Raw genomic sequence first — 26339 nt, 5'->3', positions numbered from 1 at the left:
ACCAAAGCCACTGATGGAGAGAGATGCTGATGGAGATCTCTGTTCTCAGAAGCCCCCTTGTTGCCAGTGAATTTGAGGTTCTTGCTTTATCGCGAAAGAATTCGGAGATGAAGTAATAGGTAAGAAGCGAATTTATTTAGAGAGAAACACGCTCCATAGGCAGAGGGTAGGCCATCTCAGAGGGCTGGAGAGCACTTCAAAATATGGCATGGTTAGTTTTTATGGGTTGGATAATTTCATAGGCTAATAAGTGAGAAGATTATTCCAGTTATTTGGGTGGAGATTTCCAGAAATTGGGTCATCACCTACTTTTTGTCCTTTTATGATTAGCCTCAGAACTGTCATGGTGCTGGGGAGTGTATCATTTAGCATATGCTAATGTATTACAATGAGCGTATGATGAGGTTCAAGGTCTACTGGAAGTCAACTTGTCTGCCATCTCAGACCTGTTTGGTTCTGATCAGTTTATGCCATGTCCACAAGCTGTGCTCAGTCATTTCAATCATGTCCGACTCTTTGCGACCCTATGGACTGTAGCCCACCAGGCTCCTCTGTCCATGGGATTCTCCAGGCAAGAATACTGGAGTGGGCTACCGTGCCCTCCTCCAGGGGATCTTCCCAACCCAGGGATGGAACCCTCATCTCTTATGTCTCCTGCATTGGCAGGCAGGTTCCTTACCACTAGCACCACCTGGAAAGCCCATAGGCTATGTCATTCTTCTAAAGGTGGTGCCCTGCCTCCTTCCATCCCGTTTCACCTTAAGCACACCAGAGCTGGAGCATCAAGTGGCCCCAGGACACTTGTGAGATCCTAGCAAGGACCACACAATACTGAGGTCTGGATACCAGGGAACTTAAACCTATGCATGCCACGAATAAAATGTATTCAGGAAGAGGTCTGAGAAATTTGGGGGATAGGAGAACAACAGATAAATTGGAGAAACAAGGATTATTTTTCCTGTGTGTTGAGGACTACATCATGGGGGGTAATGATGACTCACAAATCCAAAGTGATGGTCCACATCCTGCCACTCCTTTGCTGAGCAGCAGAAATTATTTAACTTCTCACAGCTTCGGGTTTTCATTTGTAAAGTGAAAAGTATAAAAGTAATTTGATAGAATGATTGTGAGAATTAAATGAAATAACCTATAAAGTACCTACTTCAAGACCTTGCACAGCGGAGATGTAATTATTAATTTTTAGATTGTAATGGTCATAGTCACAAAAGATGTTCCAGTATCATTGTCAGGCCTCATGGATCATCAGACTGACTTGGGGAACCACTTTTCTATTCAGAAAATCCTGAAGCCTGAGAATCCTGGCTCTGATGATTAATATTCTGCTTATTCAATAAATGCCTGTGATGTCAGAGACACCCCCTCTATCCTGGGCTTCTGATGAGGAATCCAAGGTTGGGTGACCTGACAGTGTGATGGGGACGTAAACAAGGAAACGGCAGGCAGAATGGAGACGCTGTGGCTGGAGTAGTGGAGGAGACCTCTGGCGGCGGGGGGCGGGGGTGGGGGTTGCAGCCCCAAGGGGAGAGGGGGGAGGGAAGCTTCCAGAGAGGGCATCTTTGTGGTGGGACCTGAGGATGAGGGGGAGGGATGGAGGGTGGGTGAGAAGTTTTGTCATCAGGCAGAATTGCAGATGGCAGGGCCCCTGGGCCACAAAGGACTGTTCTGGGAGGGGACAGAGAGCCTTTCACTGCGGCTAGGGCATCCGTCCCCTGGAGAAGGGAATGGCCACCCACTCCAGTATCCTTACCTGGAGAATTCCATGAACAGAGGAGCCTGGGGTCACAAGGAGTTGGACAAGACTGAGCAACTAACAGTTCCACTTTCAGGATATCAGTGGGTGGTGGGGGTGGGGGGTGGCACAGGAGCAGATCGGCAGTGACCTGGTCTGCCAGGCTGTGTGGGTGGATTTTAGACCTTCTCCTGAGGTCACATGGAGCCCCTGGAGATGGAAAATGGGCAGAGCTGAGGTGTGTTGGGCTCCTTGAAAGCTCACTCTGGCAGGGGTGTGGAGCACGGGTTGAAGCAGGTCATGACAGAGATGCAAGGAGACCAATCAGGATGGCCCTGTGGTCCTTCCGGGAGGATGCTGGGTAGCGAGTGGCAGTGGGGATAGAAAGAAGCAAATGCTTTCAGAAGCTGTTCTGGAGGCAAGCTCACCAGATCCTGGTGACAAGTTGGCTTTGCTATTAAAGGAGAATGAAGCTCCCAGGTTTCTTCTCTGAACAGCTGGGTTAGGTCTTGGGTTCTGTTTCCTGAGATGGCATGAGCAAATTTATGGTGAGTTTGGGACTAAGTGTCTGAGGTCTGTGACCCAAGCGGACAGAGGGATGAGCAGACCATTGGATTTACCGGTCTGATGTTCAACTTCCCCAGCAGGAAGCTAGCAACTGACCAGGGAGGACATGGGAGAGGAGCCCTGGGTACCCCAGCATGGAAAGGGAGAGCCCTTCTGGGAGGCTGAGAAGGAGCAGCCCGCATGGCAGAGAGGACCGCAGGAAAGTGGCCCCGTAGCAGCCGAGGAGCAGAAGAGTTCCAAGAATCCAACTGCCTCTTGCCAGCTCCCTGCTCCCTTCTTGGCTAAGTCACCTTCACCTCCTGCCTGGATTATTGCAGGAGCCTTCTCTCGGGTCTCCCTGCCTCTCCTCCACCCTGCTTCCCACAACCCATCTCAACACAGCAATCAGAGCGATGCTCTTACCGCTTAAGTCAGATCACAGCACTCCTCTGCTCCAGAACCATCAATGGCTTCCCATTTCCCTCGGAGTAAAAGCTTGAGTCCTTTCAGTTTCCTACACAGACCCTCTGAGAATTATCTTCATCTCTTCCTCTTCCTCCCACCTTCACTTCCACCGCTCCACTGACCTCCTCGACATTCCTCAAGCTCCCTTGTCAGACTCCTACCATCAGACTTCTGATCCAGTTCTTCTCAGCATCTGGAATGCTCTTTCCACAAAGATCTCTTACCTCCTTCATGCTACAGCCTGTCTCACCTCCTGCCCACACCCCAACCCTGCTGAGTCCCCCACACTGCTTTACTTCTCTTCTCCATAGACTTTCCACCTTCCAATGTACTACATAATTTACTTATGTATTGTAGGTATTGTTTAATATATATCTACCCTTGCTAAAATATTCACTCTCTGGGCAGGGATCTTTAGTGGTTTTTTTCCCACTGGTACCTGATACAGCTTCCCTGGTGGCTCAGATGGTAAAGAATCTGCTTGCAATGCAGGAGACCCAGCTTCCATCCCTGGGTCAGGAAGATTCCCTGGAGGAGGGCACGGCAATCCACTCTGGTATTCTTGCCTGGAGGATTCCGCGGACAGAGGAGCCTGGCGGGCTACAGTCCGTGGGGTCGCATAGAGTCGGACGTGACTGAGCAACTAACACACACCCGATACACAGTATATACTCGATGGAATGAATGAGATGGGTCAGCAAAACTGAGAACTACGTATGATAAGGAGTTCCAGGTGCTCTAGGATTTAGCAGGAAGGGAATCTTTCACACTAGGGAGAGCAGATTTCCCTATAAAGAGAGGAAGGTGGGAGTCTGGGGCTGTGCACTTTCCCACCTGGTGGCTTCTGTTGAAACGCAGTAAATGCAGGCAGTAGTGTCAACAGAGGAGTGGATAAAGAAGATATGGTACCTATATATAGTGGAATATCACTCAACCATAAAAAGGAAAGAAATTGCCTCATTTGCAGGGACATGGATGGACCTAGAGACTACTGTACAGACATAAGTCAGAAAGAAAGAAATAAATACCATATATGAACACATATATGTGGAATCTAGAAAAATGGTATCGATGATCTTATTTGCAAAGCAGAAATAGAGACACAGACCTAGAGAACAAGTATATGGACGCAAGGGCTTCCCTGATAGCTCAGTTGGTAAAGAATCTGCCTGGAGAAGGGAAAGGCTACCCACTCCAGTATTCTGGCCTGGAGAATTCCATGGACTGGATAGTCCATGAGGTTGCAAAGAGTTGGACATGACAGAGCGACTTTCACTTTTCAGTTTCAAGGGGGAAGGGGGAGAGTGGGAGGAATTGGGAAATTGAGATCGACACAAGTACACTATTGATACGGTGTATGAAATAGATAACTAATGAGCGCCTACTGTATAGCACAGGGGACTCTGCTGAATGCACTGGGGTGGCCTGAAGGAAGTCCAAAAGGGAGGGGATATATGTGTATGTATAGCTGATTCATTTTGCTATACTTGAGATACTAACACAACATTGTCAAGCATCCATAAGTGAAAGTCTCTCAGTCATATCCCACTCTGCAGCTCCATGGACTGTAGCCTGCCAGGCTCCTCTGTCCATGGAATTCTCCAGGCCAGAATACTGGAGTGGGTAACCTTTCCCTTCTCCAGTGGATCTTCCCAACCCAGGGGTCGAACCCAGGTCTCCCCCATTGCAGGAAGATTCTTTACCATCTGAGCCACCAGGGAAGCCCCAAAATACTGGAGTGGATAGCTTATCTCTTCTCCAGCGGATCTTCCCAACCCAGAAATTGAACTGGGGTCTCCTGCATTGCAGGAGGATTCTTTACCAGCTGAGTTACCAGGGAAAGCAACCATACTCCAATAAAAATTAATTTTGAAAGAATAAAAAGGCATCAGCTGAAAGTGAGGGGTAGTTGGAGATTGGAGGAGAATGGGGAAGATTGAAATAGCAGCCATGAGAACCAAAGAGAGATCCTCCCATGGAGACCTACTAGGCTTCCCCAACAGTATTTAGGCCCCCCTTGAGGTTGGAAGGAATGATGCTAAAGCAGAAACTGCAGTACTTTGGCCACCTCATGTGAAGAGTTGACTCATTGGAAAAGACTCTGATGCTGGGAGGGATTGGGGGCAGGAGGAAAAGGGGACGACAGAGGATCAGATGGCTGGATGGCATCACTGACTCGATGGACATGAGTTTGAGTGAACTCTAGGAGATGGTGATGGATAGGGAGGCCTGGCGTGCTGCGATTCATGGGGTCGCAAAGAGTTGGACACGACTGAACAACTGAACTGAACTGAACTGAGGTTGATTACTTCCGTTTATGAAGGCAACTCTGTGTGTTTATGAGATTTTTCTCCAATAGTGTTTAGTAGTTTGGGTATTGGTCCAGGCAATGCAGACTCTTGGTCTAATCCAACGTAATGGTTTTGCCAAGAGAGTGCAAAGGAGGGTAGAGATGCAGAGGTAAAATGAGAGGGTTCCAGAAAGAATTCCAAGTAATGGAAAATAGACTAAGCTGAGCCGAATTGGAAGACCTAGACAGAGCCCAGGTAGGAAGGCTGGGATGTGCAGACAGCGGGGTTCACATCCTCCAACTGGTTTCTTCCTCGCTGAGCGATTGCACCTCCGCTTAATTTATAAAGGTGATAGAACGATGGCACAGAGGGACCACTGCCCCGGAAGAGAAGGTTACTGGTGCTCGCACTTCTAGAAATGAGGGCTATGCCCCATGTCGGGAGGCAGAAGAAGTGAGGGAAAGGCCTGGCCAAAGCCTTTACTGGGGTTCCCACCAGGATGGCTCACGGGGCAGGGTAAACTGTTTAGGATGGGCCGGTTTGAGTAATTCTGGCAGCCTGGGTCACAGGGGCTGTCCCAAGTGTCTGGTGCCTGGCCCTGGGTGATTCAGAGCAGGGGAAACCCCTACTTTGTCACTGAGAGTTAAGTAAGGAGACGGATCGCAGTACGGGCCCTGGATGGCAGGGGAGAGGTTAAAAATGTGGCTCTTAGTTTGGTGCCATGCCTAATGGATGCTACACAGACAAACAGAGACAGAGTCTAAGAGAGCACAGTTAGGACACTGGGTGTCTTCGGGTTTTTGAGGGGAAAGTTGTTTTATTTAAATGTATTTATTTATTCTAGCTGTGCTCGGGTTTGTTGTGGTGTGCGGGGTTTTCCCTGCAGTTCAAAGGATTCTCTAGTTGTGGCAAATGGACTCTCTAGTTGTGGCCCATGGGCTTACCTGCTCTCTGGCATGTGGGATCTTTGTTCCCCAACCAGGGATCGAACCCACAGCCCCTGCATTGGAAGGCAGATGCTTTACCACAGGACCGCCAGGAAATCCCTGGATGGGGGGTATCTGTGGACAATTTGCTAAAACTCTCTTTGCCTCACTTTCTTTGTTTCTAAAATAGGAAACATAACAGCACATTCCTCATTATGTTATTATGTGATTGAGTTAGTAATGAATTAATAAATGTAAAGTGCTTACAATACAGTTAAGCGTTAACTCTCATTACTTTGTTATTATTATTTCATCAGTATAGGCGTCATGGTGTGAGGCCCCTCCTTCTGAAAAGGTTTAGTAGGAGTAACTGAATTAGTGAAGCCGAAGAAAAGGAGCCTGGGGTCAGAGTGGGTCCCTCTGCATTGGTCAGGGAGGAACTGTGGAGCAGGATACTGTCGTAGAGCGTGAGGATCAGCAGAGACAGGGAGTTTGGGATATTTCTCGGCACCGGCTCTGTATGCAGCTCACGAGTTGGCATCATGTACAATGTGCCGTGTACAGCCCGTGTTTTAGACCATCTGCTCCATCTGTGAAATAGTGGCACAAATAAAGAGTGTTATTATAGATGAGGAAAGGGGGCTGTCCTTCCCTTGGAGGGTTAGGAAAGTGCTTCCTATGGGGAGAGGGGAGTTCTCTGGGCCTTGAAAAGTGGGTGGAATTTGACAGGGCAGAGAGGACAGGAGAGGAGGGGGGTCCTGGTGTGGACACAGCGTGGGCAGTGGCTGAGTTTAGAATAGACAGGAGCGCATGCAGTGAGTGTAACCGGGATGATGCAGGAGGTGAGTTTAGGAGTGTCAGCTTGGGCTGGAGGAACACAAGGAAATAATGAAATGGACCATTCAGTTTGGGTATCTGCCCTCAGTGTATACTGAGGCCTCTAAGTCTGGATCCTGGGAACTGAGGCTTGTGATGCTATGTGAGGGAAGAACGTTGCTTTGGGAAAGGAGTCAACAGAAAAAAAGATCTGAGATGTTAGTGGCACTGGGCAGTTTTATGAGAATCTTCTGAGGATGAAGCTGTGTCTGGGCAAACCACACCCTCATCACCAGAGCGCAAACCTGGGAGAAAGACTCCACTGTCTCCTCTCCTGGCGATTTGGGCTGTGCCCACTGGTGTCCTGGAGACGGCAGCTGTCCATCCTCTTTAGGCTGGTGTTTCTGTCCCATCCACCAGAGATTCTGATGCAGGGTAGTTGTACAAGGAAGCCCTTGGGGACGGCTCCGCTCACTCCAGCAGATGGAGCTGAATTCCTTTTTCCCTCTGTCATGGAGGTGAATAATTGTCAGCAGCCCAAGAAACACTGCAACCCACCTAAGGCGCAGCACGCAACTGAAAATGGCAAGCAAGAAACGCTCCAAGCTATGGAAAGTATTGTGAGCATCACAAAATCCTGTTACCCCAGGATCTATTGCAAAGCTCAGCACAGCAAACTTTCCAGTGCCCGTAAACCGCTGTTCTTAGTCGCAATGTGAAGCTTGGAGTTTTTGCTTTATCCAGATGTGCTTAGTCACTCAGTCATGTCCAACTCTTTGCGACCCCATGAACTGTAGCCCACCAGGCTCCTCTGTCTATGGGGATTCTCCAGGCCAGAATCCTGGAGTGAGTTGCCTTGCCCTCCTCAACAATGCGCAAACCAAAGCGGATAACCCGGGCTTATCCAGGACATTAACCCAGAACCTCTTGCACCCGAAGCAAGAATCATGTCCCTAAACCAATGAGCCACTCCTTTATCCCGTTGAACCTTCAGTTAATCTCATCGGAGGGGGATGTACTCTGACAAGCAAAGGGAAGGGTGGTTGATGATGGGAAGAATGTGGCCCTTTTCATGAATAGATCTCTGGTACCATTCACACTGAATAAGAATAATCATCCCTTGCAATCTGGGAACTGTGTTATGTAGAAAATTAGGATAAGTACAAAAACAAAGCAAGGGTGGGAAAAAAAAAAAAACTAACTTTCATCTGAGAATGCTGACAAAGAGATAAATCATGCAGTATTTTTCCCTTGTGGGATTTGCATGAATGTGATTTCTTGTGGTTACTATTCCACTAGCAATCGTTAATTTTTAAATCAATCATTTAATACAGTCCCTTTTGCCTGGAAGACCAGATCAAAATATCCACGCAGGCTCTGCATCGCCAAGGAAAATCACGTACCTCTTCAGCTTGATTCTGCCTCTTGGAAAACCTGTTTGTGGAGAGATGAGAAAAAAAAAAAAACTCTTGCAATCTACATTAAAAATTTTTTAGATGGTAGTTGCCTGTAACCCCCAAACAAGAGTGTTTAGCCTGGAGTCCCCATGTCTCTGATGGGTCTGATAAGATAGGATGGTCTAGCAGCTTGGTCAGGAATGTCAAATGTATGTTTTATGTTCACTCATCTCTAACTGACATTAGCAATTATTTGTTATGAATGGAGGCCATAAGTCTCTGGACCATTAGCCATACCATGCTTCTGTCTCCAGTAGTAAGCACAGACTTGTATATATCACACCCTAGATCTTATTGTTTTTGTTCAGTCGCTCAGTTGTGTCCGACTCTTTGTGACCCCATCAACTGCAGCACGCCGGGCTTCCCTGTCCTTCACCATCTCCCGGAGCTTGCTCAAACCCATGTCCTTTGAGTCGATGATGCCATCCAACCATCTCATCCTCTATCCCCCACCCCCGTTTCTCCTGCCCTTGATCTTTCCCAGCATCAGGCTCTTTACTAATGAGTTGGCTCTTTGCATCAGGTGGCCAGAGTATTGGAGCTTCAGCTTCAGTCCTTCCTGGACAGGCTGACGTGTCACCAGGAGTACAAGGTCCAGGGCTGTCTACTGATGCCCCTTCTGTGATGCTAAGAAAGCAGCATCCCTCGTGCTACCCCCACTTCTTTGCTTGGAATGTAACGTCCTGTTTTGTGGAAGAAGCCCCTTCCTGTCTGCACGCCAGAAAGTACTTTTCCCCCATATGGAAGCTCTTTAACCAAAGCTCCTCTGTTTCCGAGAGGGGATTTGGAAAGGTTTCCCAAAGCAGGCCTCTAAGCTAATGACAGAAGGTGCTACAATTTCATGGGCAACTAACTACTTCAAGATGAATTTTTTTGAAAGAATGTTTTCCTTTACAGCAGCTGTCATCTCCAACCTTTTGGGCACCAGGGACCGGTTTCAAAGAAGACAGTTTTTCCGCCGACTGGCTTGGGAAGGGGGATGGTTTCAGGATGATGCAAGCCCAGTGAGGGTCTCTTCTCCTATGAGAATCTAACACTCCCACTGATCGGACAGGAGATGGAACTCAGGTAGCAATGTGAGCTATGGGAAGCGGCTGTAAATACAGATGAAGCTTCGCTGGCTTGCCCACCATTCACCTCCTGCTGTTCGGCCTGGTTGCTAACAGGCCCTGGACCAGTGTCAGTCCGTGGTCTGAGGTGGGGACCGCTGCTTTACAGACTTGCCCTGGATTCTCCACAGAAGTGCGCTGGGATGAAACCCAGGGAAAATGGAGGAGGGATATTGTATTCGTTTGCTAAGGCTGCCACAGCAAAGCCCTGCAGCCTAGGTGCCTTAAACAACGGGAAGTGTTCTCTCTCTGCTGGAGGCTAGAAATTCAGGATCAAGGTGTCAGCAGAGCTGCTTTCCTCCTTGGTGTGTAGTTGGAGAGTTCTCTCTGTGCACTCCTATGTTGCTCTGAGTGTGTGTGCCTATCTTTGTCCTAATCTTTTTTGTTTTTGTTTTTTTCTTTTGATGTGGACCATTTTTAAAATCTTTATTGAATTGGTTACAATACTGCTTCTGTTTTATGTTTTTGGTGTTTTGGCCATGAGGCATGTGGGGTCTTAACCCCCTAACTGAAAGTTGTTCAGTCGTGTCTGACTCTTTCAGACCTCATGGACTATACCGTCCATGGAATTCTCCAGGCCAGAATACTGGAATGGGTAATTTTTCCCTTCTCCATGGGTAATCTTTTCCTTCTCCGGGGGATCTTCTCAACCCAGGGATCGAACCCAAGTCTCCCACATTGCAGGCAGATTCTTTACCATCTGAGCCACCAGGGAAGCCCCTTAACTCCCCAACCAGGGATCAAACCCGCAACCCTTGTGTTGGAAGGCAAAGTCCTGACCACTGGATCACCAGGGAAGTCCCCTCCTCTTCTTATAAAGATACTGGTCATACTGGATTAGGGCCCCACCCACCCTGATGACTTCAGTAAACCTTAAGTTGGCTTCCCCTGTGACTCAGCTGGTAAAGAATCTGCCTGCAATGCTGGAGATCTGGGTTCGATCCCTGGGTTGGGAAGACCCCCTGGAGAAGGGAAAGGCTTCCCACTCCAGTATTCTGGCCTGGAGAATTCCATGGACTGTGTATAGTCCATGGGGTCGCAAAGAGTCAGACACATCTGAGCGACTTGCACTCACTCACTCAAACCTTAAGTTCCGTCTTTTAAGTTTCTGTCTCCAAATCCAGTCACATTCGGAGGTCCTGGGAGCGAGGGCTTCAACGAATCAATTGGCCAGGGATTAGGTGTGTGTGTGGAGGGGTGCATTTTCCCCACAGCAGTCATGATCCCTTCCTGCCCCCCTGAGCGCTTGTCCTAGGACCCAGGGTGACAAGAAAATGCAGGAGCACAGGGCATCTGTTAAGTATGTCAGACACATGAACTTCAATCACGGGCTGGGTTGTGTTTCAAATTCTCCAGGACAAAAGCCTAGAGGCAGCCTTTGAAGCAACCCAGTGCTGCTGGTTCTTTAAGGTGTCGAGATCAATACCATTCACTGGCTTTCTGAGAACTATCAAAACCCAACCCCACACATCCCAGGATTTTCACAAAAGGGAAAAGAAGGGGATGCATTCGAGATGATACAATGACATTCCTGTGTTTCCTCTGAGCCAGAGAGCGGATAGACACAGTGCGGTCAGGCTGGCCTTTTTGGACCATGCTTTCTGTGAATGGGAAGTGAGTTCACACATTCGGTCCCACGGACTCTGTGGGAGCCCCGGCCACCAGCAGCTTACAGCCGCAGAAGTCAGCAGGTAGAAGAGATGTCATTTTACAATTGTTCCAATAGAACCCAGGCCTGGAAGATATGCCGGATACAACTTTCGGAGAGCAAGAACAAAGCAGTGCTGGGCAGAACTGTTTAAAAATTTAAAAGACTATTTCCCTTTATCCGTGCTGCTGCTGGCCAAACGTTTCAGCTGTTTGCCAAACATGAAAGTGACCCCACGCAGGGCAGAGGACCACGTGGGGTGGGGGCACATCACGGCCATCAGCATGCAGGTGCAGTAACCAGCCTCCAAGGATGCTCAGAAGTGGATTGTTTTCTGAGAGAGAAACAGAAATGAAATTACCAGGTTGGAAGGAACCTCTGGGAGGCCACTTGCTTCAGGTCATCTAATCCATTCAAAGCCTGGGATTCCTGTAGACATTTTCAAATTCTACACACTTTCAAGTCAAAACAAGGGATGGAGCGTCTCTAGGGCTGGTAATTCTGGCTGCTAGAAGAGGCAAACCTCTTAATCTCACTGGCTTCACTGCGAGTTTATTTTTTTAAGTATTTTTTAAAATTCATTTTTGGCTGCACTGGGTCTTTGTTGCTGCGTTGCAGGCTTTCTCTAGTTGCCGCGAACGGGGGCTGCTCCTTAGCTGCATCGCATGAGCTTCTCACTGCGGGAGCTCCTCTTGCTGCAGAGCACGGCCTGTAGGAGCGGGGCTCAGGAGTTGTGGTGCACAGGCTTAGCTGCTCTACGACACGTGGGATCTTCCCAGACCAGGGATCAGATTCGTGTCCCCTGCATTGGCAGACTGTCAAACGCTGGACCACTAGGGGAGTCTCTCTTTGAGAATTTAACAAAAACCCATTGTGGATGCTCAGGGTGGAAAGGTAGCCTTCCTTGTGGTCACTTGGGAACTTGGGCTTCTTCTCCATGTGGCTTCTCCACCTATTACAGGTGACTTCCAAGTCCCTGGGCAGTGGGAGAGAGAGGATGAAGAAAGCACACTGGCTTTTCAGCCACATCAGCCTTGGGGGATGCACCTCCCCTAGGCTCTGTCTTAAGGCCACACCTCTGGGGGTGGGGTGGGTGGAGATTAAGGCCACACCTCCCAAGAGGCCGTGCTGCTCAGGTTATAGCCTTTGTGGTGCAGTCTGCAGGAACTCCTGCAATTGACACTGGCAAAGGTTGGCCTCATCTTTGCCATGAGTGGTGCCATGTTTGGGTTTGGTTTGTCAGCGGACAGTTACGTGCCCAAGGAGACCATCCAGTATTCTCTGGTCTGCCTGACACCAAAACAGAAGTTGGAATTCATTAAGAGGGATGGAGAATCATCATCTTCTTGGCATATGAGTGTCCTCTCCCATTGTAAGGATCCTTTCCTGATCAAAGTTCTAAGGTTTACACCAAAAAAATTGAAGAGATGGTGAAATCTACTGATGCTGTAACCCATCAGGCCCCCAGCCCCAGCCTCAGGCTCAGATTGACTCAGGAGGGTCATCTGATGGTTCTGAGTTTCCTGTTGTGCCCAGACCCAAGTGAACTGGGATCTGCATTAGTCTTTCCCTGGCTCTGAATCATTCAGCATCTCCCAACAGCATTGACTGGCAGGATGGTCTGGAATTTCTGGTCTTTCGACTCTGCTATGGAGGCAGCATTCTGGCTCCTAAGGCCAACCCTGTCTGGTTCCTGTTGGTTATCATAATGACTGGATCATTTACTTTGCCCCCAAGTCCCTGAATCCTGACGCTCCATCCTGTGTCTTTCCTGACTCACAGCTTATCATCAGTCTTAGAAAACCCACACTTCCCTGATATCTGTGGCTCCTAACCCAATTACTTGTCCAACATTTTAAAAAATTAATTGACATTTTTGGCCAGTGATAGTAGCAGACCTTAAAAAAGCAGATGTCTTTAAAAAAAATAAATATATATATAAACTCTATAATATATATATAATATATAACCACAACTCTACTTCAATAAAAAAAAAAATTAAAGAGAAAAAGAACCGAATCTAATTCACTGTCCTCCTGTGGTTAAGCCTGGTTCGTCCACATCCTACCAGCTCCTCTTTAATCCCAGGCAAAATGCAGACTGGATGATAGAACAGCATGGATGTGCACATGGAGAAATGAACACAAGGTTATCACTGCCCCCACCCTGCCACCTCGTTGTGGCTGCTTCCACCCCAAGATTCTAGAGCAGTTCTCAACACTCTCCTGGAATTCCAGTTGTAAGCTCTGAGGACAGAACAAAGACTACGTGTAGGATCCATGTCTCAATTGCCTTTATATCCCTGGCAGCGTTTAGCTCCAAGCTCCAGTCTTAGTATACATATATGTAGCGTAAATGACTAAGAGAGGGAAATTGCTAGAATTACCAGTTGGGTGCTGAAAGTACAAAGATGGATAAAATGCTTGATATCTACTTGATCAGAGCTGCTCTTTGCAAGGAGGGATAGGCCAAAGGGAGGAGTCTGTAAAGAGGTCAGAGATGGAAGGAGCCAGAGAAAGCCAGCATGGGGCAGTCTTAAGTACAGGGAAAGAGAGAGGGAGGTGAGGAATGGGGAAAGACAGGGCCAAACTGACCCCAAGGGGGCTGATTGAGGCTGCTTTGAGCTGTTTTTCTAACATAGAAGCCCAGACCTCTCTGACAGTTACATGCTAGCAGTCTAGATAGTAAGGCTGGGAAAAATTTTAAGTCAATGAGCATAAACCTGATATTATTTATTTTCCTCCCCAATATTATTCTTTTACACGCACAAGCGACAGCAACAAAAATCAAAAGAAAGGAACAAAGAGCTTTTCCAACACTCTTTTCATGCTCCATCAATCAAGCTGCTTTCAATATGTGTTTCTCTCCTCCTGTGAAATCACATGTCATTTGCCAAGCTTTGTTTTAATTCCTCATCTTGCATTAAGAGAAATGACTTGGATCAACAGGCAATAGAACTCAGGTATTTTAGAGGTTCTCACCTCTGTGGTATTTAAATTGAAATATGTCTTGAGGTCCATATTGGTAAATCCTATTTCTGAGAAACAATCATAAATAAAAGAGAGGTTTGAAATTGAATCTTTGGAAAAGGACTTGTGAAGGAAAGCCAGTATGTGTCCATCCAGTTTAGTGGGATGGAATGTGCATTTAAACTGGGAAAAACCAGCTCACCGTCTCCAGGCTGGCAGAGGGGAGCACCAAGGATCAGGGGTGATCCTGTCCATCTGGGAAGTGGGTTATCAGGGAGTCTCAAAAAAGATTGGAAGGACAGAAGTAACAAAGTAAATGTTCTCTTAGCCAGAAATCTGCATTGTTTTGAACAGATCTTTGCCAACAGACAAAAGGCTAAAATTTGCAAGCTCTTGGATCACAGAATGGGGTTGTTGATGTAAGTTCTGCGTTGAGCATTCCTCCAACGCTGCTTTCAATGTTGTAAATAGGTTTTAATGGTTTCCAAAGTGACTTCAATCTGATACCAGGAGGAATTCCTGTCCATGGGGAGGAGACATTGAGAGACCAGCTCCAGTGCTTCAGGGCTTCACTCCGAGAGGATGAAAGGGGCCCCAGCACTGGGCTTCCAGTTTCTCAGGGTCTCATACTAGGTCAGGCCATGACGGGAGCCTGTGAAACTAAGGACTCTGGAGGTTAGGGTCAGGGGGCTCCCCCCTCCCTGCTGGGCTGGAGTATTGGGGTTACACCTTTTCATTTAGTGTTCTAGACTGCAGGATGTGGTCACAGGAAACACATCAGTTTACTTAATTCTCGGTTCTTTGACTCTCCCCTCCTCACTTTTTTAGGGGTAAACTGTTTTCTCTCCTATATTCCAAATCTACATGACAAAATCTAGAGAAGCGTCTCTTTTCTCCTCTTCTGAGATGAAGAAAGGTGTCAGTGACATCTCCTTTTACATCAGGTATCTGTCCTCATGAATTGGAAAGAAAGCTTACTGAAAACGACTGGAGGCCTTCACAGAGAAGCCCACCCCTTTCCGTCTGGCTGACCTGTCAGCTGTCTGGAATTTTCCCATTGGAGAGAATTCCCAGGGTTCCTTATTCTCATGCTGAGGAAAGCCAAACATGACTTACTTTACAATAAAGCAGCGTCCTGCAAGACAGCAGAGTAGGGTACCGCTTCGTCCCTGGGTGACCGGAGAGATGCAGAACTGCCTTGCTAGGTTTGGCTGAGACACCAGGATGAACAGTCTCAGGCACCTTGTGGGAGAGGGAGAAAGTGACTTGGTTGATGTTACACAGCTAGTTTTTGGAGGAGGCAGAGCAAGAATGTTGCCCTCTGCTGCCTGGTTCATTCCTCTGCACCTCACTGCCCTCTCCACGTCCGCCCTACACAGAGTCCGTGGAATAGGCTGCCCGTAAGGAATGATTTGAAAGACCTTACACATTGGAATGGAGAAGGCGATGGCACCCCACTCCAGTACTCTTGCCTGGAAAATTCCATGGGTGGAGGAGCCTGGTAGGCTGCAGTCCATGGGGTCGCGAAGAGTCGGACACGACTGAGCGACTTCACTTTCACTTTCATGCGTTGGAGAAGGAAATGTCAACCCACTCCAGTGTTCTTGCCTGGAGAATCCCAAGAATGGCAGAGCCTGGTGGGCTGCCATCTATGGGGTCGCACAGAGTCGGACATGACTGAAGCGACTTAGCACCAGCAGCACATTGGAATCCAAAAAGATGATGAAGTGCGAGATAAGAGAAAGAGAAAAGACCCTGGAAGCCAACTTCATTTTCACTCTGAGGCCTCAGCTCATCATATGAAGATAAACGATCCAATTAAAACTTGGATGGAGAATCTGAATAGACTTCTCTGCAGACAGACAAATGGCCAAGAAGTGCAAGAGAAAGTGCTCAACATCATTAGCCATTGGGGAGATGCAAATCAAAGCCATAATATGATGCTACTTCACACTCACTAGCATGGCTCTAATCAAAAAGATGGACAGTGACAAGGGTTAGCAAGGATGGGGAGAACTAAGAAACTCATTACACTGCTGGGCGTAATGTAGAATGGTGCAGCCGCTTTGGAGAAGTCTAGTAGATCCTCAAAAGGTTAAACATCAATGTACCCTATGACCCAGCAATGCCACTTCTAGGGTAGGTACCCAGGGGAAATGATAACATATATCCCTATATATAAAAACCTGTATATGGATATTCATGGCAGGGTTATTTTTAATTGCCCAATGGAAACAACCCAAGTGGCCATCAACTAATAAATGTATAAACAAAATGTAGGACATCTATACAAGGGAATAGTATTCTACTGTATAAAGCAATGCAGTAATTCATTGCAGCATGGATAAAACATGAAAACATGATGCTAAGAAGAACTCAACCATCTGAGATCTTCCCCAAGCTCAGCTTTGCTTTTTGCAGTCCTCCTGAAAAGTGAAAGTGAAAGTAAAAGTCATTCAGTCGTGTCTGACTCTCTGCGACCCCTCCCCAAACTGGAATCCATCCCTTGAATCCCAAACTGGAATCCATCCCTTGAATCTTCTTTTCCCCATCTCTCTGTGTATACATTCGTTTCTCTATTTTTGTTACAGCTTTGTTGAGATATTCGCATACTGTTAGAGTTCACCCATTTAAAGTGTTCAAGTCATTGGTTTTTAGTAGATTCAAAATGTTCTGCAGCATTCACTATAATCAATATTAGAACATTTTCATCACCCTAAAAGGAAACTCCGTCCCTACTAGCAGTCACTCTATTCCTGTGACCCTACCTGCAGCCCTTGGCAACCATCGATTTACTTTCTGTCTCTATGAGTTTTCTTTTACTGGACATTTCGTATAAACAGAATCAAATAATATACAGTCCTTTGTGACCAGCTGTTTTCACTTATGTAATGTCAGAGTTCATCCATGTTGTAGCATGTGTCTAAATGTTGTTCTTATTGTTAAATAATATTCCATTGTATGAATGTACTGTATTTTGTTTATCCATTCATCAGTTGATAAATCTTTGCCTAATCCTAGGTCATAGAAATTTACTCTTGTGTTTTCTTTCAAGAGTTGTATAGTTTTGGCTCTTACATTTAGGTCTTTGATCCATTTTGAGTTAATTTTTTAAGTATTTATTTACTTATTTGTTTGTTTTTATAATTTCACAGCAGCTTTCTTTGTAGCATAACTAAACTCAGAACAACTATCGAGAGATACAGGGAAAAAAACTCTAGTATATCCATACAAGGGAATATGACTCAACAATAAAAAGGAGTAAACTATGGATATGAAGTGAAATGGAGTGAAAGTTGCTCAGTCGTGTCCGACTCTTTGTGACCCCACTCCATGCGACTATATAGTCCGTGGAATTCTCCAGGCCAGGATATTGGAGTGGGTAGCTGTTCTCTTCTCCAGGGTGTCTTCCCAAGCAGGGATCGAACCCAGGTCTCCTGCATTGCGGGTGGATTCTTCACCATCTGAGCCACCAAGGAAGCCCAAACTATTGATACATGCAACTATAAAGATCAGTCTCAGAATACCTTTTGCTGAATATAAGCCAGACAACCAAAGAGTGCATTTGGCTGCACCTGGTCATATTTGCAGCACACAGGATCTTCTGTCTTCATTGCAGCGTGCATTCAACTTTAATTGTAGCATACAGTATCTTTTAGTGGTGGCAAGCAAACTCTTAGCTGCAGCATGTGGGATCTAGTACCCCAACCAGGGATCAAACCCAGGTTCCCCTGCATTGGGACTGCCAAGTCTTAGCCACTGGACCACCAGGGAAGTTCCCATTTTGAGTTAATTTTTGTATATGTTATGAGGTAGTGGTCCAAAATCACTGGTTTGTATGTTGTCCTGGGACGGTTTTTGTAAAACTATTTCCCCGCCTCTGGATTGTCTTGGTGCTAACCACAGATGTGAGGATTTATTCCTGGACTCTCAATGGATTCTGTTCTGTTGATCTATATGTCTTCTCATTGCAGTGCCACACTGTCCTGATTATGGTAGCTCTGTGACAAATTTTGAGATCAGAAATGGAAGTCCTCTGAGTTTGTTCTTTTCTAGGTTATTTTGGGCCCCTTGTATGTCTGTATCAAATTTAGAACCAGTTTGTTCATTTCTGCCAAGAAGCCATTGGGTGTTTTAAATAAAGATTGTGTTGAATATTTAAATCCATTTGGGAAGTACTGCTAACTTAACTATATTAAGTCTTCTAATCTGTGAACATGGGATGTCTTTCCATTCATTCTCAGAATCTTGAAACTGTCCAGGGTTGCATATCCTGGAATTCTGTGAGTTTGTGTATTGCCCACTCCTGGGAATTCAGCCACCTTCTTTTACCGTGTAAGGTGTCTTGCCTTTATCACCCCCACAGACTTCCTTGCCATATTTTGCTTCCCTGACTTGGCTTCTTCTACTGCCAGCAGCTGGGTCTGTCCCAGCTCATGGGAGCATCTAGTTGTCAGGTCACGAATCAAACTAGTCTGGACCACCCAGTGTCTACAGTCTCTTAGCCCCCAGTCTCCTCCTTGAAGAAACAGGCACGATGAGGATTCTTGATTATGGTGAGAGTTTTCCATCTGTATCATTTCTCTGTGGGGTAGCCAGAGGTTGGGGAATAGAAGCAGAAGCGCGTGCGTGCACACACACACACACACACACTTGCATGCACTTGCCACTAAATTCAATCAATAAAGGCCCAGAGGAGGTATGCAAACACTCAAGAAGGTCCCAGTATCCTCACGGAGGGAGTTTGGGAAACTAAGGGTAGAAGAGCTTGAAGTGGGTCTGTGCTGACCTCACACACTCAGCGGCACTCTCATTTACAGAGAGGATACGGGAGAGTCTCACAGATCGCTGCAGCTTCTCTGTGTCTTCTTCCTCTTCTCCTTCATCAGTACCAGGAAGTTCATTTTTACAAATTAGTCCTTTTATTTAAAAATATATTTGTTTATTTATTTGATCTTTGGCTTCCCTGTGTCTTCCTCTCTGCACGAGGGCTTTCTCCAGGTGCGGCGAGCCGGGCCTACTCGCTAGTTTCAGCGCACAGCCTTCTCCTTGCAGTGGTTTCTGTTGTTGCACAGCACGGGTTCCGGGGTGCATGCGCTCACTAACTGTGCACACAGCCTAGTTGCCCTTCACCATGTGGACTCTTCCCAGGCTAGAGACGGAACCTGTGTCCCCTGCACTGGCAGGGGGATTCCTAACCACTGGACCACCAGGGAAATCCCAACAAATTAGCCTTTCTTGACAACTGAAAATGTTTTGTTTGTCCTGCGTGGGACCAAGAGAAGTTAGATGGTCCCATTTTCCTCTGGGAGCAGGGCCATTTGATCCTGGAAGCCTGCTGTGCCCCTGAAGAAGATGACAAGTTGTCACCTCCTTGGGCTTTTGCATCTTAAAGGCAATTAACTTCTCAGCCTTCCACTTAAATATTCCAGCCACAAGTGCCACCTGAATATGATGGCACTGGATGGATGCTTCCAGAAGGCCGGGCATCTGTGCTCTTAAGAGACTCCAATATAGAGCATGTTGATAATGTAGAGTTAGGCCATTGTAGACTTTGTGCTTCCATGAATAGAGATGGTCTGTTATTTTCATTTGAATTTTCCCTTATAGTTCTATAGGGCACAACTTCAGATTGGAAATAAAACCTTCACAGGTGCTGATTGTGCTCTACTGGGAAATTCAGAAAACCCATGTCACCAGGGGCACCTCACATGTATGGGTGTTTCTTAGGAAGAGATAGATTTTAATATTCTGAGCTGCTGTATCTGTAAGAGAAATTCCTCCAAACCTTTTTTTTCTACCAGTTTTAGTCAGGTGAGGTTAAGCTCTAATGCAGTAACAAACCAACCCCAAAATCTCCATGGCTTTATATAATAAGATACATTTCTCACTCATCCTGTCTCCCGAACTGCTGCTTTCAAGTTGAGGGTGGGGGGAAGCAGTGGTCTTTGGGAATTTCTCTGTTGGGTTGATGAAGTCCTTATCCCCGCAGGTGTGGCTGTGTGGGGGCAGCATGGAGGTCCTGCCTTGCTCACGGGTGGCCCACATCGAGCGGAAGAAGAAGCCATACAACAGCAACATCGGCTTCTACACCAAGAGGAACGCTCTACGGGTTGCCGAAGTCTGGATGGACGACTACAAGTCTCACGTGTACATAGCGTGGAATCTGCCGCTAGAGGTAGGACCTTCCCCAACACCCTAGAACACTGACCTTGTGCTTGACCGATCACTGATCCCTTTACTAAGCTGATGCTTCCTCCCCAGAAAGATGCTCACCCTTGCAGGATTATAAATACACTTTGAGGTGGCTCACAGACCTCCAGGTTTCAGAACCCTGCTTTACATGGGGATTGGCACTGTGGAAATCTCTAAATCCATTGACAGAGATTAGAAGGATCATAGTGTGTTAATTCCAGTCTCGTTATATTCATCTTGACGCTGAGTGTCAAGACCTGCTCCTGAGCGTGTATTGTGTCTAGAAGATGCTAGGCACCAGACTCCATCATCCACGCTCACTTCCCACAGAGCTCCAGCCACCCCATGAAGTAGGTCCCAACTGCACGCTGGATCCTTGTTTACACAGCTCTTCAATTCTCTTCCATATTCTGCCCAGAATATAATCTCGGAAAATTCCCATTGCCACAGCCCCACAGGAGTCTTATACGACAGTTGTGCACAGGCTTGTTTGGAATCCCAGCCTTGCCGCTTGTAATTATGACATGTTGAACAAATTTAATTATCATCTCTATATCTTAGGTTCCTCCGTTATCAAATGGGGATTATAGCAAGCCCTCCTTCCTTTAGGTCGATTGTGAAAACTAAATTGGAAGTACTTAACCTGAGTATTAAGTTCTAAAGCTAAGGACATGTGATGTACTTGGAGCAATGCCTGGCACAGGATGTGAAATGTTGGCGAGCATTTTTGTCCTCATAGCCCAGTTTGGTCACCTGTACTCTCAGCCATAGTCAGGTTTATCTGTTTAGCTGGAGCTCCTGTAGGTGTCCCAGCCGTGGAATTGTTCCCACTGAGAAATGGCAGCCCCTGTGTTTCAGGAGGCTGGAACCCCAGACAACAGAAGCGCAGTCAAATATGTCTAGATTCGTGTATAGACAGGATAAAAGTGAAGAATTGTTTATCACTGTTGTTACAATTATTAAAATAATGTTCTAAAGCACTGAAAAACCCCTTCCGGCCACATAGCACTTTCTAGCTGTTAAACTAGAAGTGATATTCCACATTATTGTATAAAATAGCAACCTTTGCTGAGCCCTTTATACTGTCCCAGGCACTCGCTAAGGTTCTTGTTTGCAATATCTCATTTACCTCTCATAACCCAACCTCATGACAAAGGAACTACCTGCCCTGATGTCCTCATCTGTAGAGTCGAGATTGTTAACCTTCATCTCATAGGGCTCCTGGGAAGATAAAAATGAGACTTAAAACAGAGTATAACAAATCCTGTGTTCAATAACTGCTAGTTTGATGTGAACCTATTATGTCCATTTTACAGATGGGTAAACTGAAACTCTGGTAAGTTAAATTGACTTGCTTAAGGTCCTACACCCAACACCTGACAGGGCAGGGATGTGAAATGGTGTCTTCGTTCCGCTCTGCCCACAGCCCAGTGCCATCAGTGGAACAAGTGTTGTTATTTTTCTTGTTTGCGATGAGAGCAGTGACCTAGGATGGGCAGGTGACTGGGTCAGAAGAACTCAAGGCTGGTCTCCCAATGCTTTCTCCATCGTTACAAACCACCTCAGGTCCCTAATGCCAGTGTTCCCTACCTGGCTTTTCACAAATGACCATCCTCATTAATCTTGCTAAGTGTATTAAAATAAAGAGTTAAATTATCACTGCCCAGGTTTGCCTTTGAATGTTAATAAGTTTGACATTTAAAGGGACTTTTCTTTTAAAAATCCCTGTTTGACTGCCAAAGAAGAAATCTTAATGAAATCATTTAAACTCTTCTCCTCTTGCTCGAAAATGCTGCTTGGCTGCCATCATAGTGAAGAGGGTATCCTGTCTCGACCGGGCCAGAGCCGTCTTGTGGCTGACTCTGGAGTCGTATTTCAGCTACTTTATTTTCCCCTGTCAGCACACAGCAGCCCATTACAGGTTCATTTCTGTAAAAGCAGAGTGAATTATTCATTAGAACATCATTACAAGCTTTGCAATGGAAAATTATTTTCACATCTGCATATAATGAACTTCACAAAGAGCCTGCAAAAGGGGGAAGGGGAATCACCCACGTACAACGAAGAAAGGCAGGAGGTGGTTATAGGCATTTCTTTTCTTGTCTTAATCAAATAATTCCTGTAATAATTGGGGCTGAGAGTCACTGAAGAAATGGCAGAGATGGAGCCGGGAAAGCAGGTTGTCAGTATCCGTGTGTTGTGGGATTCCTTTCATGGTGATGAAGAAGGCTGGCTTGGGGGCTGCATACTGTGCCCGGGGGGACAGTACTGGCTAGCTCAGGGCTAAAGGATCACCTTTGGGCTTCGGATTTCTCTCTGATGGTTTCCCTGAAGGTGACGCTGCCCGTCTTCTGCTCTGGCCAGAGCTTCCCAATCACTAAACCCTTTGCTTACTTTCAGAATCCAGGAATTGACATTGGCGATGTCTCCGAAAGAAGAGCCTTAAGGAAAAGTTTAAAGTGTAAGAATTTCCAGTGGTATCTGGACCACGTCTACCCAGAAATGCGAAGATACAATAACACCGTTGCCTACGGGGAGGTAATGAAAACCACACTTGCTCTGACTTGGATGGCTGTGCAAGGGGCTGTGGATCACTTGGCTGGGGGGTGAACGACGAAGTCATTCACTCAGTCATTCAGTGATTAGTTTTTTTAGAGGTGCCAGCCTTCACAGCAAGGCTCTCACCAGCTGGTAAGAATGAGTTGTGAATTGTGCGTGCGTGCTCAGTCACTTCCGACTGTTTGCGATCCCCCCTGGACTGTAGCCCTCCAGGATCCTCTGTCCATGGAATCCCCCAGGCAAAAATATTGGAGTGGGTTGCCATTTCCTGCTTCAGGGGATCTTCCCAGCCCAGGGATCGAACCCTCATCTCTTTGTCTCCTGCAGTGCCGGCAGATTCTTTACCACTGAGCCCCCAGGGAAGCCCTGCCAACTGTTGGTGAGACACACGTAATAAATGTCATGATGGGGACGTGGGCCATCACTCGGCCTGCGGTGTGGGGTGGGCCATAAATTGTGTCTAGGGCATTGTGGGGTACCCTGGGGCCCATGCTGAGACGCTGAGTGGCAAGTTGGGTGTAAAGAGAGGCAGAGACTAGACCTGTCTGTCCAGGGCCCACTGCCGTGTACACCAAAGAAAGGATACAGATGCTCCTCTCAGATTTTCTATGCTGAGACAATGTCAGTTTTCTGAACATTAAACAGATTGACCTTTTTCATAGTACAGATGCATAAATCTGCATTTTGAAAACAGCAACAATAGCAGTGCACACTTAAAATGTGCCCTACTGTTCTAAGTGTCTTTCACATTTGAGTTCAATCATCCTCACTTTATCAGGTAGCAGTGTTATTTCCATCTTATTGATAAGAACACTGAGACTTAGAGACATTAAATTATCTAAAGTCTCATAGCTTATAAATCACGAAGCCAGGATTAGACTTAAGCATTCTAATCCCAAAGATAATGTGTACATTTGGATGTATGGTCTGATTTGTTACATGTGTGTATATATTTCTTTTTCCTAAAAATATTTATTTTTATGTGTGTGTGTGTGTGTGCGTGCGCACATGTGTCCAACTCTTTGCGACCCCATGGACTGTAGCCTGCCAGGTTTATACATATACTTTTTATATACACATCTGTTTGTATTGGTGTGTGTGTGTGTGTGTGTGTATATATATATATATATATATGATTTTTTTTAAACTAAAACCAGACTGTCCACAATGCCTTATAATTTGAATAGAGAATATTTTCCTGTGTCCTTAAGCACTTTTCTGCAACATTATTAATGGCTGTATAAGATAATATAAAATATATATATTTTAAACTAATATCAGACTGTCCACAATGCCTTATAATTTGAAATGTTACTAATAATAGAGAATATTTTCCTGTGTCCTTAAGCACTTTTCTACAACATTATTAATGGCTGTATAAGATGGTATAAAATACATATATGTATATATTTTAAACTAAAATCAGGCTGTCCACAATGCCTCATAATTTGAAATGTTACTAACGATACAATATTTTCCTGTGCGGTTAAGCCTTTTTATGCAACCTTATCAACTGCTGTATAAGATGGTACCTTTTGTGTATGGCTGTGTTTTGCTTGAAAACATAGACATTTGTGTTGTTTCTCCTTTTTTTTTAAATATTGTAAGCACCACTGCTGACAACGTGCATGTATGTAAGCCCGGGGCATCTGCCCTGTATCCCTGTGTTTTTGGATGAGGGGTTGGTGACACAGACTCTGGTCAGAGCTCAGGGAGCCGGGTGCTCCGGACCCAACAGAGATGCCCCACTAGCTCTGCAGCTGGGTTTCTGCCCAGGTCTCCCTGGAAGTCCTGAGGCTGGGAAAACCCTCATGGGTTTAGAGCATTTCCTTTTTCTACAGTTGTGCATTTTTCTATTTTATGGGAGAAACCTTTCGGAGGAATTAAGTCAGCCCCAGGTTAAATCATCAAAGTGCAGGCAAAGTGTTCCTTCCAAGCTGGAATCTGGATGTGGAGCTTGCTTCTTATGGGGCTTCCCAGGTGGCTCAGTGGTCAAGAGTTCACCTGCCATTGCAGGAGCTGTGAGAGATGTGGGTTTGATTCCTGGGTCGGGAAGCTCCTCTAGAGGAGGAAATGGCTACCCACTCCAGTATTCTTTCCTGGAAAATCCCACGGACAGAGGAGCCTGGTCAGCTACAGTCCATGGAGTCGTAAAGAGATGGATAAGTTTGAGCAACTGAGCATGCACACCCACAAGTGTAGTGGTTGGGGATGCACGAAGATTCTAGAGCCAGCCTGCTGGATTCAAGCCCAAGTGGCTCCTTTTAGCGTCTGTCCCCTCATCTGTAAAATGAGGGTGTGAAAGTACCTACTGGTTGTTGGGTTGGGGTTGTTGGGAAGATGAAAAACAAGACGCCATATACAGACTTCTTAGAACAGTACCTGGTACATCCTGCTAGCTATTAACAGGCGCACACTGCTTTGTCTTCCTTAAAATAAAAACATGTTTCTTTTTGTTTTTGGTTTTCAAAGATCAAACATAAAGATCACATGGAAAAACAGTGGGCGGTGAAAGGATTATTCATAAGACAATTGTGTAAATCACCCAGCTCTTTGGAAAAGAGAACAATTTAGATTCTTAAAGCAAATCCCAAAGTATATTTCAGATGGACTGTAAGCATTGAATGAAAGAAAAGAAGCCATAATGGAACCATCCAGAAATAGATATGAATCTGAACTGTTAAAGGGGAAGGGCTTTCTAAGAGTGAAAGCTATGGAAGAGAATGCAAAGGAAAATGACATTTGATATGGGCTCATAAATATTAAAATAACCTATATATCAACTGAATGGAGAAATAATATGCCAAGGTGGAAATCTGTATATCATAAATACGATAGATGAATGGATAATATCATTAATGTATAATGAACTCCACAAATAGATTTTAAATGAAATTTTTTATTTAAATGAGAAAACATCCCCAAAGAAAAAGAGACAAAGTACAAGAGAAAATACAAGTGGGTGAAATTTTTATATTTATTTCATAATCAAAGAAATTTTTAAAAAATTTAAAATACACCGGGGTAAAAAATAACATAAAATACACTGAGGTAGCTTTTTGTCTTCGGAGAAAGCAATGGCAACCCACTCCAATACTCTTGCCTGGCAAATCCCATGGACAGAGGAACCTGGTAGGCTGCAGTCTGTGGGGTCTCTAGGAGTCAGACACAACTGAGCGACTTCATTTTCGCTTTTCACTTTCATGCATTGGAGAAGGAAATGGCAACCCACTCCAGTGTTCTTGCCTGGAGAATCCCAGGGATGGGGGAGCCTGGTGGGCTGTCGTCTATGGGGTCTCACAGAGTCGGACACAACTGAAGCGATTTAGCAGCAGCAGCAGCAGCTTTTTGTCTTACACCAAAAGAACAAAGATTCATTTTTGGAATATCTGTTGGTGCTTTGCCAGCCAGGTCTTGATAATATGAAAACCACAGATCCTCTGATGAGAGTGCAAATTGAAACAAGCTTTTTAAAAAGCAATTTGACCTACATGTATTAAAAGGCTTAATGATAGTCATACTTCCTCTCCATTCTTATCCCAAGCAAATAATCTGAAATGAGGACAAAGATTTGCAAGTAACATTGTTCATCTCAGGGAGTTTTGTCT

General features: G+C 45.8%; 1 protein-coding gene across 1 annotated transcript in view; it reads left to right on the top strand.

Annotated features, from left to right (window-relative positions):
- GALNT17 (polypeptide N-acetylgalactosaminyltransferase 17) overlaps positions 1-26339 on the top strand; it is a 428403-nt gene that overhangs the window by 381209 nt on the left and 20855 nt on the right. The window contains exons 7-8 of the mRNA XM_069570961.1: positions 19970-20155; positions 22573-22710. Of these exons, the coding sequence (XP_069427062.1) occupies positions 19970-20155; positions 22573-22710 (324 nt within the window). The remainder of the gene's footprint in view (positions 1-19969; positions 20156-22572; positions 22711-26339) is intronic.

Source organism: Ovis canadensis, chromosome 24, assembly GCF_042477335.2.
Source record: "Ovis canadensis isolate MfBH-ARS-UI-01 breed Bighorn chromosome 24, ARS-UI_OviCan_v2, whole genome shotgun sequence".
Lineage (NCBI taxonomy): Eukaryota > Metazoa > Chordata > Mammalia > Artiodactyla > Bovidae > Ovis > Ovis canadensis.
Note: the sequence above shows the minus strand (reverse complement) of the source record. Positions and strands in the feature narration are given on the sequence as shown.